General features: G+C 45.7%; 1 protein-coding gene across 1 annotated transcript in view; it reads right to left on the bottom strand.

Annotated features, from left to right (window-relative positions):
• Nucleotides 1–8,113, bottom strand: part of dhtkd1 (dehydrogenase E1 and transketolase domain containing 1) — a 64,534-nt gene extending 56,421 nt beyond the window's left edge. The window contains exons 1-2 of the mRNA XM_072563029.1: nucleotides 7,726–8,113; nucleotides 1,117–1,272 (exon numbers count right to left, since the gene is read on the bottom strand). Coding sequence (XP_072419130.1) covers nucleotides 1,117–1,272; nucleotides 7,726–7,897 — 328 coding nt within the window. The 5' untranslated portion in view covers nucleotides 7,898–8,113. The remainder of the gene's footprint in view (nucleotides 1–1,116; nucleotides 1,273–7,725) is intronic.
• Between the last annotated feature and the right edge of the window lie 5,823 nt (nucleotides 8,114–13,936).

The raw sequence follows: 13,936 nt of genomic DNA, 5'->3' as shown, positions 1-13,936 counted from the left end.
CCAGTTAGACCTCAGCTGAAATATTGTACACAGTTCTGAGCCACACATTAGGAAGGATCTGAGGTGGCACGGTGGCTCAGTGGTTAGCACTGCTGCCTCACAGCGCCAGGGAGCTGGGTTCAATTCCTGCCTCGGGTGACTGTCTATGTGGAGTTTACACATCCTCCCTGTAGGTCTCCTCCCACAATCCAAAGATGTGCAGAGTAGGTGAATTGGCCATGCTAAATTGCCTGTAGTGTTCGATGCATTAGTCAGGTGTAAATATAGGGTAGAGAATGGGTCTGGGTGGGTTGCTCTTTGGAGGGTCGGTGTGGACTTGCTTGCCTGCAGGGTCTGTTTCCATACTGTCGGTAACCTAACCTGAAAAAGTGTTGGAGAGTGTGCAGCAGTGGTTAGAGAATGATTTCAGGGATGGAGAAACTGTGACTGGTTTCATTGGAGAGGTGGGGGGTGCTAGAAGGAGAGTTGACAGAGGTTTTCAAAATCATAACAGGGATGGACAAGACTAGTTAGGGAGAAACTGTTCCTTTTTGTAAAATGCATTGAGAAGGAGAAGGGCTCAAATATAAGATAATGCGCAAAAGAAGCAAATCTGATGCAAGAACTGTTCACACACCAAGTAATTAGGGTCTGGAATGCACAGCCTGGTGGCAGGGAAGAGGCAGGTTCAATTGAAGGGCATTCAATGGTTATTTAAATGGAAATACCGTACTCAGGGTAATGGGGAAAAGGGCAGGACAACAGATCATAAGGCAGACAGTATAGAATGATGGGCCGAATGCCTCCTTCTATACCAGAACAATTCTGTGATTCTGTGCAAACTTTAGAATTCTCTCATTTTTCTTTGAGTGACACACTCTGCAACTGCTCCATAACCTTTTTGAAATGCGCAATTCAGCAATTGTACGGTGTTCAATCCCATACACGTTTTATGAGAGTTATGGAATACAGATGTCCTGTAAAGTACTCCATACACCACCAACTTTTGTGTCCTGTTTCAGGGGAGATACGTAAAAGATCATGCTTCTGTAATCTCTCCTGTGTCCAGTCAGAAAGACAGAATGAGTAAAGGTTAATTCTAATTTCATCAAACAAACAAGAAGTCCCTTTATTTACCTTTTGTGCAGAACAAGTCATGACCCTGAAGCGCTTCAGTTAAAACCTGGATCTCAGGAATCATCTCAATCACACCTTGACTCAAGGGGTCGATTTTAGCTGCTTTGTGGCCATGTTCTCGATATGCTGTCACCAGTCGTTCTAAACCATGGTCAACTACAGAATGAAAGAAATCACACTAATCACTCGCTAGAAAAGGGTGGAAATTTCAGACTATAGCAAAAACAAATTTTATAATTATAGTTTTTTTTTACAAAAATCAATGCATCAGACTCAGAGACTTATATCTAATGGTCATATGTAGATTTTCTAAAATACTGCTACATGGCTCCATCTGTAATGCCAATACTGAGACTCACGTTAGGTTTTCTGATCACAAACTTTTGACATTGTTACTGTGAAGTTCAATACAGGCCTGAGGAATGAAATAACTCCACAAAGGCCAATGTCCCATCACTAAGTCACCCTTTATTAACACTGTTCCAGCTCCCTCACACCCAGCTCTCAGAGTGTATTGAACCTCCGACACTTCTATTTACATCTGTCAGCCAGGGCTACCATAGAATAGAATCCCGACAGTGTGGAAGCAGGCCATTCAGCCCATCAAGTCCACACCCTGACCCTCCAAAGATCACCCCACCTAGACCTACCCTGTCCCTGTTACCCTGCACATCCCATGCCCAATCCACCTAACCCGCACATCTTTAGACTGTGGGAAGAAACCAGAGCACTAGAAGGAAACCCACGAAGACATGGGGAGAACATAGAGTCGATAGCCATAGACTATTTCCCAGGGCAGAAATGACTAACACGAGGGGGTCATAGTTTTAAGCTGGTTGGAGGAAAGTATAGAGGGGATGTCAGAGGCGGGTTCTTTATACAGAGAGTTGTGAGAGCATGGAATGCGTTGCCAGCAGCAGTTGTGGAGGTAGGGTCATTGGGGACATTTAAGAGACTCCTGGACATGCATATGGTCACAGAAATTTGAGGGTGCATACATGAGGATCAGTGGTTGGCACAACATCGTGGGCTGAAGGGCCTGTTCTGTGCTGTACTGTTCTATGTTCTAACATGCAAACTCCATACAGACACCAGAGGGTGGAATCGAACCCGGGTCTCTGATACTGTGAGGCAGCAGTGCGAACCACTGACCCACCATGGCACCCCTGCTTAGATTATATTAACAGTCCCAATCAGGGAACTCATATTCTATGTGGTCCACCTGGCTGACCTCATTTCAATCACTACATTCCTTCCCTCCCTAAGGCTGGAGACAGAGGCCTGTTCTCTCTCTTGTAGTCTCTCCCGGGACGTTTTTGCACGAGGTCCTGTTCCTCCAATTCAGACTCGTGTACCGGACCATAGCCAGCCTCTTGTGCTTGAAAGAAATTCATCCTCTTCTTCAGGTGGTAAAGGTGTTGAGGCTGCAACATTTGCCATGTCCATCTCGGACTCGAGATTTCTTCAATGCTAAACAGAGAGGGAGAACCCACGGGTTCGGACAGTCTTTCTGGCTGTTCTGAGGGGCCGGGTATGATTTACTCCTGTGCCGTTAGCACATTTTGTGAACAAGTCAGTACTTGTTCAGGACCATCTCTCTTACCCAAACGTTGAACGTCACTGGACCTGCCCTCCTGCCGACCGTGCCTCTTACCCAGGCAGAGCCATTTCTGTGGTTTCTGCACCAAGCTTCATCCCCTGAAGTAAACTGTCTCTCTTACTTAGAGGAGTCTTGTGTAGGGCACTGGCACTCCTAATGTTGTTTCACTCTCATCCTCCCCAGGTCTGGGAAGATCAGCTTTACCCTGGTGCGGGGTCTCCTCCCCATTAGTAACTCTGCTGGTCCAATAATCAACAGAAACTGGGACAGTTTGGTAGCGAGTGAAGCTGTAGGCTATTTCTTTAAGTTTGCCTTCAAAGTTTGGACTTTTCTTTCTGCCAGACCATTGGACATTGGATTGCGTGGAGCTATCCTGACAGGCTGAAGGGCATTCAATTTTAGGAAATACTCAAATTCCCTGCTGGTAAATGAATGCCCGTTGTCTGTGATCAACACTTCCAGGAGCCTGTATATTGCAAATGATGCTCGCAGCTTTTCTATTGTCATCCCTGTGTTTGACGAATGGATTGTATGCACGCCCAACCACCTTGACTGGGCATCTACAATGATGAAGAATGTTGAGCCAATGGATGGGCCAGCATTACTGATGTGCAACCGAGTCCAGGTCTTACCTGGCCATTGCCACGAATGTAGGGGAACTGCTGACGGTAATTTTTGTCCTTGTTGGCACTCTGGGTGCTGCCCCACCAACGTGGCTATGCCAACATCCAATCCGTGCCGCCACTGAAATAACTCCACAAAGGCTGGTACCCTGCCACCAGTACACAGTCAATGCCACTGACCCAGCTAGCTCAGAGCTGGCTCCCAGAGTGAGCTGAACCCATGACACTTCTGTGTTTTTTTATTTTATTGAACCATACAATTTACAGAACAATTAACATTAACAGCTGTATACAGAGAAACAGCAATTTAAAGGAGAGGAATGGCAAAGCCAGGCCCCAAACCCTATTGTTCAACTGTCAGCCAGCACTCCCTAATTAAAACAGATTAACAGCCCCAATCAGGGAACTCATATTCTATAAGATCCACCTGACTGACCTTGTTACAAACACAACAAGGACTTTCTACTCAACATTTGGTGATCATTTGGCTCTCATATTGACTTCAACAACTTAACCACAGCATGCATTTTGTCTCCAACAGTAGGGAATGAAGCAGTGTTTCTGTGAACCTGTGTTACCATAAGGTTCTGGATTACTAACAACATAAGAACTAGGAACTAGGAGCAGGAGTCAGCCATCTGACCCTTTCAGTCTGCTCCGCCATTCAATAAGATCATGGCTGATCTTTTCGTGGCCTCAGCTCCACTTACCCACTCACTCAGCAATAAGAAACAGTAGCATTACTACAATGCTGACCTCCCTCTACTTCATTGTGGGGAAAACTGGAGAGAGGTTGAATGGCCTATTCATACACCTATTCACTTCCTCACAGCACTGTGGGTGTCCCTATTACCCATGGAACCCATTAGTACAACAAATCTGATGTAAAAAAAGGCAAACCTCAAAGTCATGACCCCTGGCCCTGAAATGGTTGCATCAGAGGTCAGAGGTTGAAGGGGATCAACAAAGACCTGTATGTAATTAAAAGTAGTCCTCCCAACTGCATGGTGCATCTTTGGGTCGAGAAGGCCTTGTCTAGAGTCACAGTCATAGAGATGTACAGCATGGAAACAGACCCTTCAGTCCAACCCATCCATGCTGACCAGATAGCCTAACCAATCTAGTCCCATTTCCAGCACTTGGCCCATATCCCTCTAAACCCTTCCTATTCATATACCCATCCAGTGGCCTGTTAAGTGTAATAATTGTACCAGCATCCACCACTTCCTCTGGCAGCTCATTCCATACATACACCAGGTGTAGAGACAGTGCCGCAGGATGTTCTGGTAAGATACAGAAGCTCTCAGAGAGTCCTGGTCGACCCTTACAGTGCTCAGGTTACCTGCTAATTTAGTGCATTGTTATTTGTGGAATTTTGACTGTACAGGCACTGACTGCAGGGTCTCTCATTACAATTACCTAATAGCACCTGCATTTCAACAACACGTTGTTTAGCTGTAAAGAGCATTGTAATGATTAATGGTCATGAAAGGTGGCAAATAATTCTAAGTCCTTTCTCACTTTACAATGTCAAAGCCAAACAGAGAAAAGTTCATTTTTTTAAAAAACGCTTCCTCTTTTGGACCTTCAGTGCTAGTTGGCTCTTATGGAGAAACACAAGTCTATTTTTGACTCACTTCAGGGCTCCCTGTAGTCTTCTGCAAGTGATTTCACAGCATTACATTGGCAATATTCCTGGAACAAATTTTCAATTTCTCTCATTCTGTTCTTTTTTAAGAAGTCATTTCCTCAATATTGTTTTTCCTCCTCAAACTGAGGACAGTACGACTGACCCACATGAAATGGGGGCTCAATAGTGATTTTTATGCATGACCCTGAGATAAAAAGATAAAGTGCCATAGTTCCGGTGGAAGATTAGGCTGCTGTCTCAATAGAGAGAGAATACTGAATAGTGAGTTTAACCTGAGAGTCACAACATCTCAGGCAAGGGGAAAGGTTAAGGAGGCAGGAACTTCATAGAAACATCAGTCAGATCAGGGATTGAATCTATACTGTTAGCCTCAAACTGCATCACAAACCAACCATTCAGCCAAATGAGCTAACTGATCCTTGGCCCTGAGATGTGGGGTCACCTCAACACATCCAGTCATGCCCTTGTAGATGAAGCAACAGATAAGAAAATAGAAAACGAAATGATTTCTCTCCTCCCCAATACAGAGAAGATCAGTGTAATACTAACACAAAAGAAAGATATAGAATATAGGACCTTCTATTTGGGGGGGGGGGGGGGGGGGGGGGGGGGGGTCCCGACTTGAAATGTCAATACCCCTGCTCCTCTGATGCTGCCTGAGCTGCTGTGCTTTTTCCAGCTCTACACTTTATTGACTGACTTTCCAGTCCTTACTCTCTCCCTCTACCTCTTCCACCCTTCCAGGCTGAGTTCCAGATTCCCACCACCTTCTGGGTGAAAACAGTTTTCCACATGTCCCCTAGAAACCTCCTGCCCCTTACTTTAAATCAATGCCCCAGTCACCGATCCCTCCACCAAGGGGAAATATCTCTTTTTGTCTACCCTATCATGCCCCTCCATGTTATATATCTGAAACCTTGCCTCCTGACAAAGGACACCAAGCCCAGTCTGTCCAGTCTCTCTTCATAACTGAAACCCTCCAGCCCAGGCAATATCCTAGAAAATCTCCTCTGCACCTTCTCCAGTATAATCACATCCCTCCTATAATATGGATTCCAGAACTGTGCACAATATTCGAGCCGTGGCCTAACCAACGTTTGATACAGTTCCAACATCACCTCCCCATTCTTCAACTCTCTGCCTGGGCTAATAAAGGCAAGTATCCCATACACCTTCTTTACCACTTTATCCAGTTGTCCTGATACCTTAAGAGTCAGGTGTTTACATTCAGATCATGGTCCCTTGGATCCTCAAGTGGTTCCCAGGGTCCTACTGTTCAACATTTATTCCCTTGTCTTGCTTGTGCTGCTGGGCACGACATGGACAATGGAGCAAGTAAATCCAGTTTGACAGAATGAAGGCACTAAACTCTCAGAGGATGGTAGAACTCACGATAAACTTTATTAAAGCTTTGAGGAGACTGTTTTGTGTGCCTTGGGGTATGGATAATTCCAGTCAATGCACAAAGGCATAGAAATTCCCTTTATCCCATTGTATCAAAGCTTGGGGAAGTGGACTAATGTATTTTTGACAGTATAGACTTGACAGACTGAAGGGCCTCTCTGTACTAAATGATTCTATGCATTAAAGTAGCAAATTAAAAAAACTTATGTGTTATAAACCAGGGATACAATTGGAGTCCCAATGTCTTGCACCTCTTCCTATATAATTGTACAGTAAAAGGTAAAGTCACCATAGTCCTAACAGACCTTCGGGCTGTTCTCTCATTAGACAGCGATGACTGGTGATGCTTTAACCTGAGGGTCACCATGCCTCAGGTGAGAGAGGAGGTTGAGGGAGACTCCCACATGGAAACCTGCGGCAGTGTGGGAATTGAACCCACGCATTTCTCTGCGTCAGCTGTCCAGCCAGCTGAGCTAACCTTCCCAGATTATTTACAATGTTACCTCCAGAATGCTATAAGTGTAAACACCTTGTGAACATACTCTCATCACCTCAAAAAAAACTAGATGTTATATTAAATGTCAGACATCATTTACTCTGGTGGGCAGCACCTAAGATGCCAAGATACAATGTAGTAGACCAGCAGGAGGCCAGTATAACCCTTCTTCAAGACCTCTTGAGAAGGGTTACACCAGAAATGTTGGCTTCTCCACCTGATGCTGCCTGACTTACTGTGTTCTTCCAACCTGCTGCCTAATAACTCTGGATTCCAGCATCTGCAGTTTGTTTTTGTCTCTATCCAATGTGCAACGTAGATCAGTGAATGTCATCTGCCAGGCACTGATGAGACCAGTTTAATCCCTATCTTGTTGCACTTTGAAAAGGGACACGTAGAAGCAGGAAGCTGACAAAAACAAATTCAGGCAGAGCGACTCTGGGGGGTGCATGGCCCTTCCCCGTGCAGACCCCAGCGGGTATAAACCCTCTCCAACAGGCAGCTGTGCGTTTTCAACTTCAAAGGCAGGGAGCTGACCGCCGGGGGGGACTGTTCGAGAGGCTCCTGTTCAGTGTTTTGGCCGTTCAGACAGATTCCAAGAGGCAGCCATTTGCTTTGCAAAGTCACAGCTTCCACAAACTCCGGCGAGGTGGCAAGTGAAACTGAAGGGAGACAGTGAGCTGTCACACTGTTACTTACAGAAGTTTACAATTAGTCTTACCTGCTGTTTCACTGTTGCTTGCCCTCTATCATTGCCTTGACAGCCCCTTTCCCACCCCCCACAATCAGAGAACAAATCTTATCATATCAATTTTAGAATTGCACTCCGACTGACCTTGGACTGGGGCTTCCTCTCTGGATACCTTGAGCCCACTGTCATCGTTCCTGGCTGGTTTGTAACCATAGACCCCCCTCTCGCTGCGGTACAGGCGCCTGAGGTTGAAGGGCCAGGCCAGTTGCCTGTTCCGCGCACAGCCTCTCATTGCATTCAGCACAGGGACCGACATCGCTTCACTCGCTCGGGCTGGGGGTGGGGGGGGGGAGGGAGCGGGCTGCTCTGCTCTCTCACCTCCCTCGGTTTAAAGGCCACAGTCTGACACGGCCATGTGCAGCAAAGGGATTGAGAAGGAGGTCACGGCGCAGAAACCACCTCCAAAACTGTGACAGGTTCCTGCTGATGGGAATGCTGGCAAATTAAAAACAAACCCAGACCCAATAGCACACGCTGCTCCCGGAACTGCAGGCAGGTTCTGTCCCAGTGAGATTTATGTTTTGTTTTGACATACAGCACGGAAACAGACCATTCAGTTAAACATAACCCCAAACTAAACTACTCCCACCCGCCTGCTCCTTGCCTATATCCCTCCAAACCTTTCCTGAACTTATCCAAAGCGTTGTAATTGCACCCACCTCCTCAGGGAATTCATTCCACACAGGAACTACCCTCTGTGTAAAATATTTGCCCCTCGTGACTTTTTAAAATCTCTCTCCTCTCACCTTAAAACAAAAGTCCCTTCGTCTTGAAATCTCCTGCCCTGGGGGAAATTAACCCTACCTGTACCCTCATTATTTTATAAACTTCCAGAAGGTCGCCTCAACCTCCTACGCTCCAGTGAAGAAAGTCCCAGCCTATCTGCCTTTATTCATAACTCAAACCATCCAGTAAATATCTTCTGAACCCTCTCCAGTTTAATAATACCCTCCCTTTAACAGGGCATCCACAACTGGACGCACAACATGACAGTTGAAAGAATCAGAATTTAGGACTAAGATCAGGAGAAATTTCTTCACTCAGAGTGGTGAGCCAGTGGAATTCTCTCGCACAGAACGTAGTTAAGGCCAAAATGTTATATGTTTTAAAGAAGGAATTAGATATATTCTTGGTGTTAAAGAGATCAAAGAATGTTGGGAAAAAGTAGTAACAGGTTATTATCATCATAGAATCCCTAGAGTGTAGAAACAGGCCATTTAGCCCAACAAGTCATACTGACCCTCCGAAGAGTAACCCACCTACTCTATTACTCTACGTTTACCCCTGACTAATGCATCTGACCTACACATTCCTGAACACGATGGGCAATTTAGCATGGCCAATTCACCTAACCTGCACATCTTTGGAGTGCACATTGGAGCACTCAGAGGAAATCCACACAACCACATGGAGAATGTGCAAACTTCATGGGAACACTCAGAAGAACATGGGAAGACTGTCAGTGTGAAGTTTGCACAGTCTCCCAAGGCTGGAATCAAATCCAGGTCCATGGCATTGTGAGGCAGCAGTGCTAAACACTGAGTCACTGTGCCACCATGTTAGTTATTAAAACTTTCAACGTTTTCAAAAGTCCATTTAAACTACATTAATTGGGCAAAGTGTCCAATTTCCCTTCATCATAACTGGCTTCTGAAGAAGAATCACACTGGATTCAAAACATTAACTCTGTTTCTCTCTCCGCAGACACTGTCAGATCCACTGAGTTTCTCCAGGATTCTCGGTGTTTGAGATTTCCATCAGCAGTGTTCTGCATTTAATTTTACTCAGATTTCATCACTTACAGACACACACACACGCGCGATCATGATGAACTGAGTAGTGGACCAATCAAATCTACATCTGGAACACAGCATCTTACACTTGCCTTTAAAAAATAAAAGTTAGGGTCTAGGCTATCTTCATATATTTTCCAGGGATTTGGTCTGATCTATAACACTGTTAAATCAATCCTGAGGTCTTACAAGAGACTCTCATTAAACTAAGATGTAATGTAATTGCTAATACAGACAATACCTAGATTGCCAACAGACTCCGTTTACAAGTTCATTTGTACACAGGTCGGAAAACAATGCAAGACAAAATAAAGTAGCTGTTCCTAAGTATAGGCAACATCCATATACCGAGGTAAAAACAATGACTGCAGATGCTGGAAAGCAAATACTGGATTAGTGATGCTGGAAGAGTTCAGCAGTTCAGGCAGCATCCAACGAGCAGCGAAATCGACGTTTCAGGCAAAAGCCCTTCATCAGGAATAAAGGCAGTGAGCCCGAAGCATGGAGAGATAAGCGAGAGAAGGGTGGGGGTGGGGGTGGGGAGAGAGTAGCATAGAGTACAATGGGTGAGTGGGGGAGGAGATGAAGGTGATAGGTCAAGGAGGAGAGGGTGGAGTGGATAGGTGGAAAAGGAGATAGGCAGGTTCGACAAGTCCGGACAAGTCAAGGAGACAGTGCTGAGCTCTTCAACCATGCCGTGAAACAAACTCGCTACCACAGCCACATTTGCTTCCTCAGTGCCTGCCTCATCTTCCGCCTCGGAACACTTCAATCCCAGGGCATCAATGTGGACTTCAACAGCTTCCTCATTTCCCCTTCCCCCACCTCAACCTAGTTTCAAACTTCCAGCTCAGCACTCTCTCCTTGACTTGTCTGGACTTGTCCGACCTGCCTATCTCCTTTTCCACCTATACACTCCACCCTCTCCTCCTTGACCTATCACCTTCATCTCCTCCCCCACTCACCCATTGTACTCTATGCTACTCTCTCCCCACCCCACCCTCCTCTAGCTTATCTCTCCATGCTTCAGGCTCACTGCCTTTATTCCTGATGAAGGGCTTTTGCCCGAAATATCGATTTCGCTGCTCGTTGGATGCTGCCTGAACTGCTGTGCTCTTCCAGCACCACTAATCCAACATCCATATACCAGTTACATCCCTTTGTGATCACGTTCATAAATATAAGTTTTTTTAAAGACAAAGGTTCATAAATTTGTGGATCCCTTGTACGTACTAGCGAACAAATCTATTCGGTTTCTAAGACCAAGCTTCTCTTTTGGTTTGGCATGGTGAAGGATTCCACCCAATATTCCAGCATGGCATCTTGTTCTAGCTGTGTCTTCAGGATACTCCATCATTACTTCATCGGCTTTCCCCCAGTCCAGGAGCCATTAACTGTACTATGATGAACTTTGTCTTTACTTTTTTTATTATCATGTGTGACTTCTGTCATTGATGTAGGCACCGTGTGGAGTGACATAAAACGTTTCACTGCATTTTTCAAGTACACATTGAGGAAGTTAAAATGCCACAGAGGGGTCAGTTCCAAGTTTTGCTTCTCTTTCAGGACACATTGGGGATTCAAGGGTTAAACATTCCATTGCTAAAGGATGTACTGCAGAATTAACTGAAAGCCCGTACTCTTACAATACAGACATATATGGAGATGCCGGTGTTGGACTCAGGTGGACAAAGTTAAAAATTACACAACACCAGGTTATAGTCCAACAGGTTTAATTGGAAGTCACAACCACCTGATGAAGGAGCAGTGCTCTGAAAGCTAGTGCTTCCTCCATTCCTGATGAAGGTCTTTTGCCCGAAACATCGCTTTTCCTGATCTTCAGATGCTGTCTGATCTGCTGTGCCTTTCCAGCACCACTCTAATCTAGACTTTGGTTTCCAGCATCCGCAGTCCTCACTTTTGCCTAGTGCTTCCAATTAAACCTGTTGAACTATAACCTGGTGTTGTGTGATTTTTAACTTAATACAGACAGAACATCTCAGTAGGGGGGAGGCTGACTGTCTGTCAGAGATGGAGCCTAGTGGAGCCACGCACGTGGATTCCCCCTGTAGCCCCAGACAGAGGAATTTGCCCTTTCCAGATAAGACTGATAGTCTTGGCCACAACCCTGTTAAACTGCCTCCTGCTCCCATTGTCTTGTTTTCCCTCCATTCTGGATTAGTGGTTCTGGAAGTGCACAGCAGTTCAGGCAGCATCCAAGTAGCCTGAACTGCTGTGCACTTCCAGCACCACGAATCCAGAATCTGGTTTCCAGCATCTGCAGTCATTGTTTTTACCTTATTTTCCCTCCATATTAGCATATGTATGTGACTCCCCCATTTACAGCAGGCAAAACCCTTCTGCCTTAATCCCTTCTGCCATCAACACATAATCATGAAGAATTTGTGTCTTTCACTGTGTCTCACACCTGAACACACAGGACATGGGTGCTGGAGGAAAAAAGATCATGAAGAATACGATAATCAGTTTCTGTAATCCATTCATATTATCACAGGTCATCGGCATTCATCGGGCTTTGTAAATTCATAATTACCTACTTTTAACTATGTGATGACAATCGCCCATGTGACTGATAAACATTTTGTTTAATTCCTAAAAAATATACTGTCTGTGTGTAGGGCAGAGAATCGTGGAGAAGTGTCATCACAAGTAGACAATTTGAATCTTTCGCCGGCTCTCCGATAATAAAGCTACTGCTGTTGTACAGATAACTTGTATCATCCAGATTTGTGGTACAGACATCAATAACATGACAATAAATTTCCATTCTATTTTATTCCTTCCCCATTTGTGATAGTACCTTAGACCAACACCAATAAGGAGCACTAGTGGCAGAGAATTTACTAACTACAAATCACTCTGGTGGATACCACTGCCACATACACCTTTCCTGCAGAGCTGATTTCTGAACATATGCCAATTGTTGGTGTAGGTTACAGTTAATTGGTTGCAATGACAAGCAAAATCAATTGTCACAGACATAATCAGAATTTATTAATGCTTTTAATATCTAAGATAATCCAAAGTAGTTCACAGGTATAATATTAAACAAAATCCAGCACTGAGCCATCTAAGGAGATATAGGTCAGGTGTCCAAATGCTTTGTCAAAGATTTAGGTTTTGATTTTAACAGAGGACAGAGAGGCAGAGAACTTAAAAAAGGAGGTATCTCAAGAACCAAGAACCAATTGAGTACATGGTTGTTAAAACCAGGGTTACTTCATAGGCCAGAAGTGGAGAGTCAGGGTTGCAGAACTGGATGAAATTTCAGAGAAATGGAAGGGCCAATCACCAAGGAATTTGAAATTCATGATTGGAATTTTAAAATTGAGACATTGTTTGACCAAAAGCCAGTGAGTTGAAACCTTCCCCTCACACAGCATCACTTCTATCACCATCAGATACGCTTTTCCCCTCCTCTTGCACACTCCCTCTCACATCCCTCCTTCAGCCCCTTATGGCTGCCTATCAAAACACTTCCTACTACGCTACCTTCCTTCTCTTCTCCTACGCTAGACTGTCTTCCTCCTTTACAACCCTCCTGCCTCACTCTCTCCTTCCCTTACTCATCATTCTCTCCTTTCTCCTCTCTTCTTCCCTGCCACTGTCCAAGTCTCCCTCCCCTTCGTTCCCAGCCCACAACTTACACCTCTGCAGCCCCCATCTCCACTAGCTGGTTCCCACCATATCTTCTCTCCTGCAGCTCCCACTACAACAACCCAGTTCCCATCCCACTTCCCCACCCCCACAAAAACCCCTCCCTCCCATCACCTTTCAACTCCACTCCTCCTACACCACCTCCCCTTCCACCATCCCAATACCATACTGGCCATCATCCACCCACCACTTTCCCGCATCTTCCTCACCATTACAGCCCTCCGCCACTATCTTCCCACCTCCATCCTGTCCTCTCCTCCTCCTCCTTCATCCTCCCCATCTGCCCTCTATCTCACCCAATCCTCTCTCCCCCATCCACTCCACCTGCATCACATTCTCTTACCTTTTTCCCATCCCCTCTCAGTCCGTCGCCCCACATCGTCTCCATCTCCCCAGATCGTCTCCCACCATCTATATCTTCCCTCTCCTTCCATCACATCCTGCTTCCTGTCTCCTCCATCCCATTTCCTGCATCTCTCCATCACATCCTCCTCCTGCCCCTCCATCTACCTCTCCATTCTGTCATCTCATTCCCTCAATCCTATCCTCTCCCACTCCATCCTCTCTCCCCTCCTCTTCCTCCTTGCCATCTCACCCCTCCTCTCCATGCCATCCCCTCAATCCCGATCTCATCCTCCCCTCACTCTCTCTTCCCTTCTTTCCCTTCTCCCATCCTCTATCCTCCCTTCCCCCATATCCTCTCCACGCTTCCCCCAAACACTTGCCCCCCTCGCCCAATCCACCCCATACCCTCTCCCCTTTCCTATCTCCTCTCCTCCATCCCTCTACCCCTTTCCCTCAGCCCCTTTCCCCCTCCAATTCCT

The sequence above is a fragment of the Chiloscyllium punctatum genome, chromosome 44, assembly GCF_047496795.1.
Source record: "Chiloscyllium punctatum isolate Juve2018m chromosome 44, sChiPun1.3, whole genome shotgun sequence".
In the NCBI taxonomy this organism is placed as follows: domain Eukaryota; kingdom Metazoa; phylum Chordata; class Chondrichthyes; order Orectolobiformes; family Hemiscylliidae; genus Chiloscyllium; species Chiloscyllium punctatum.
The sequence above is the reverse complement of the archived record's forward strand: the minus strand, read 5'-3'. Positions and strand labels throughout refer to the sequence as shown.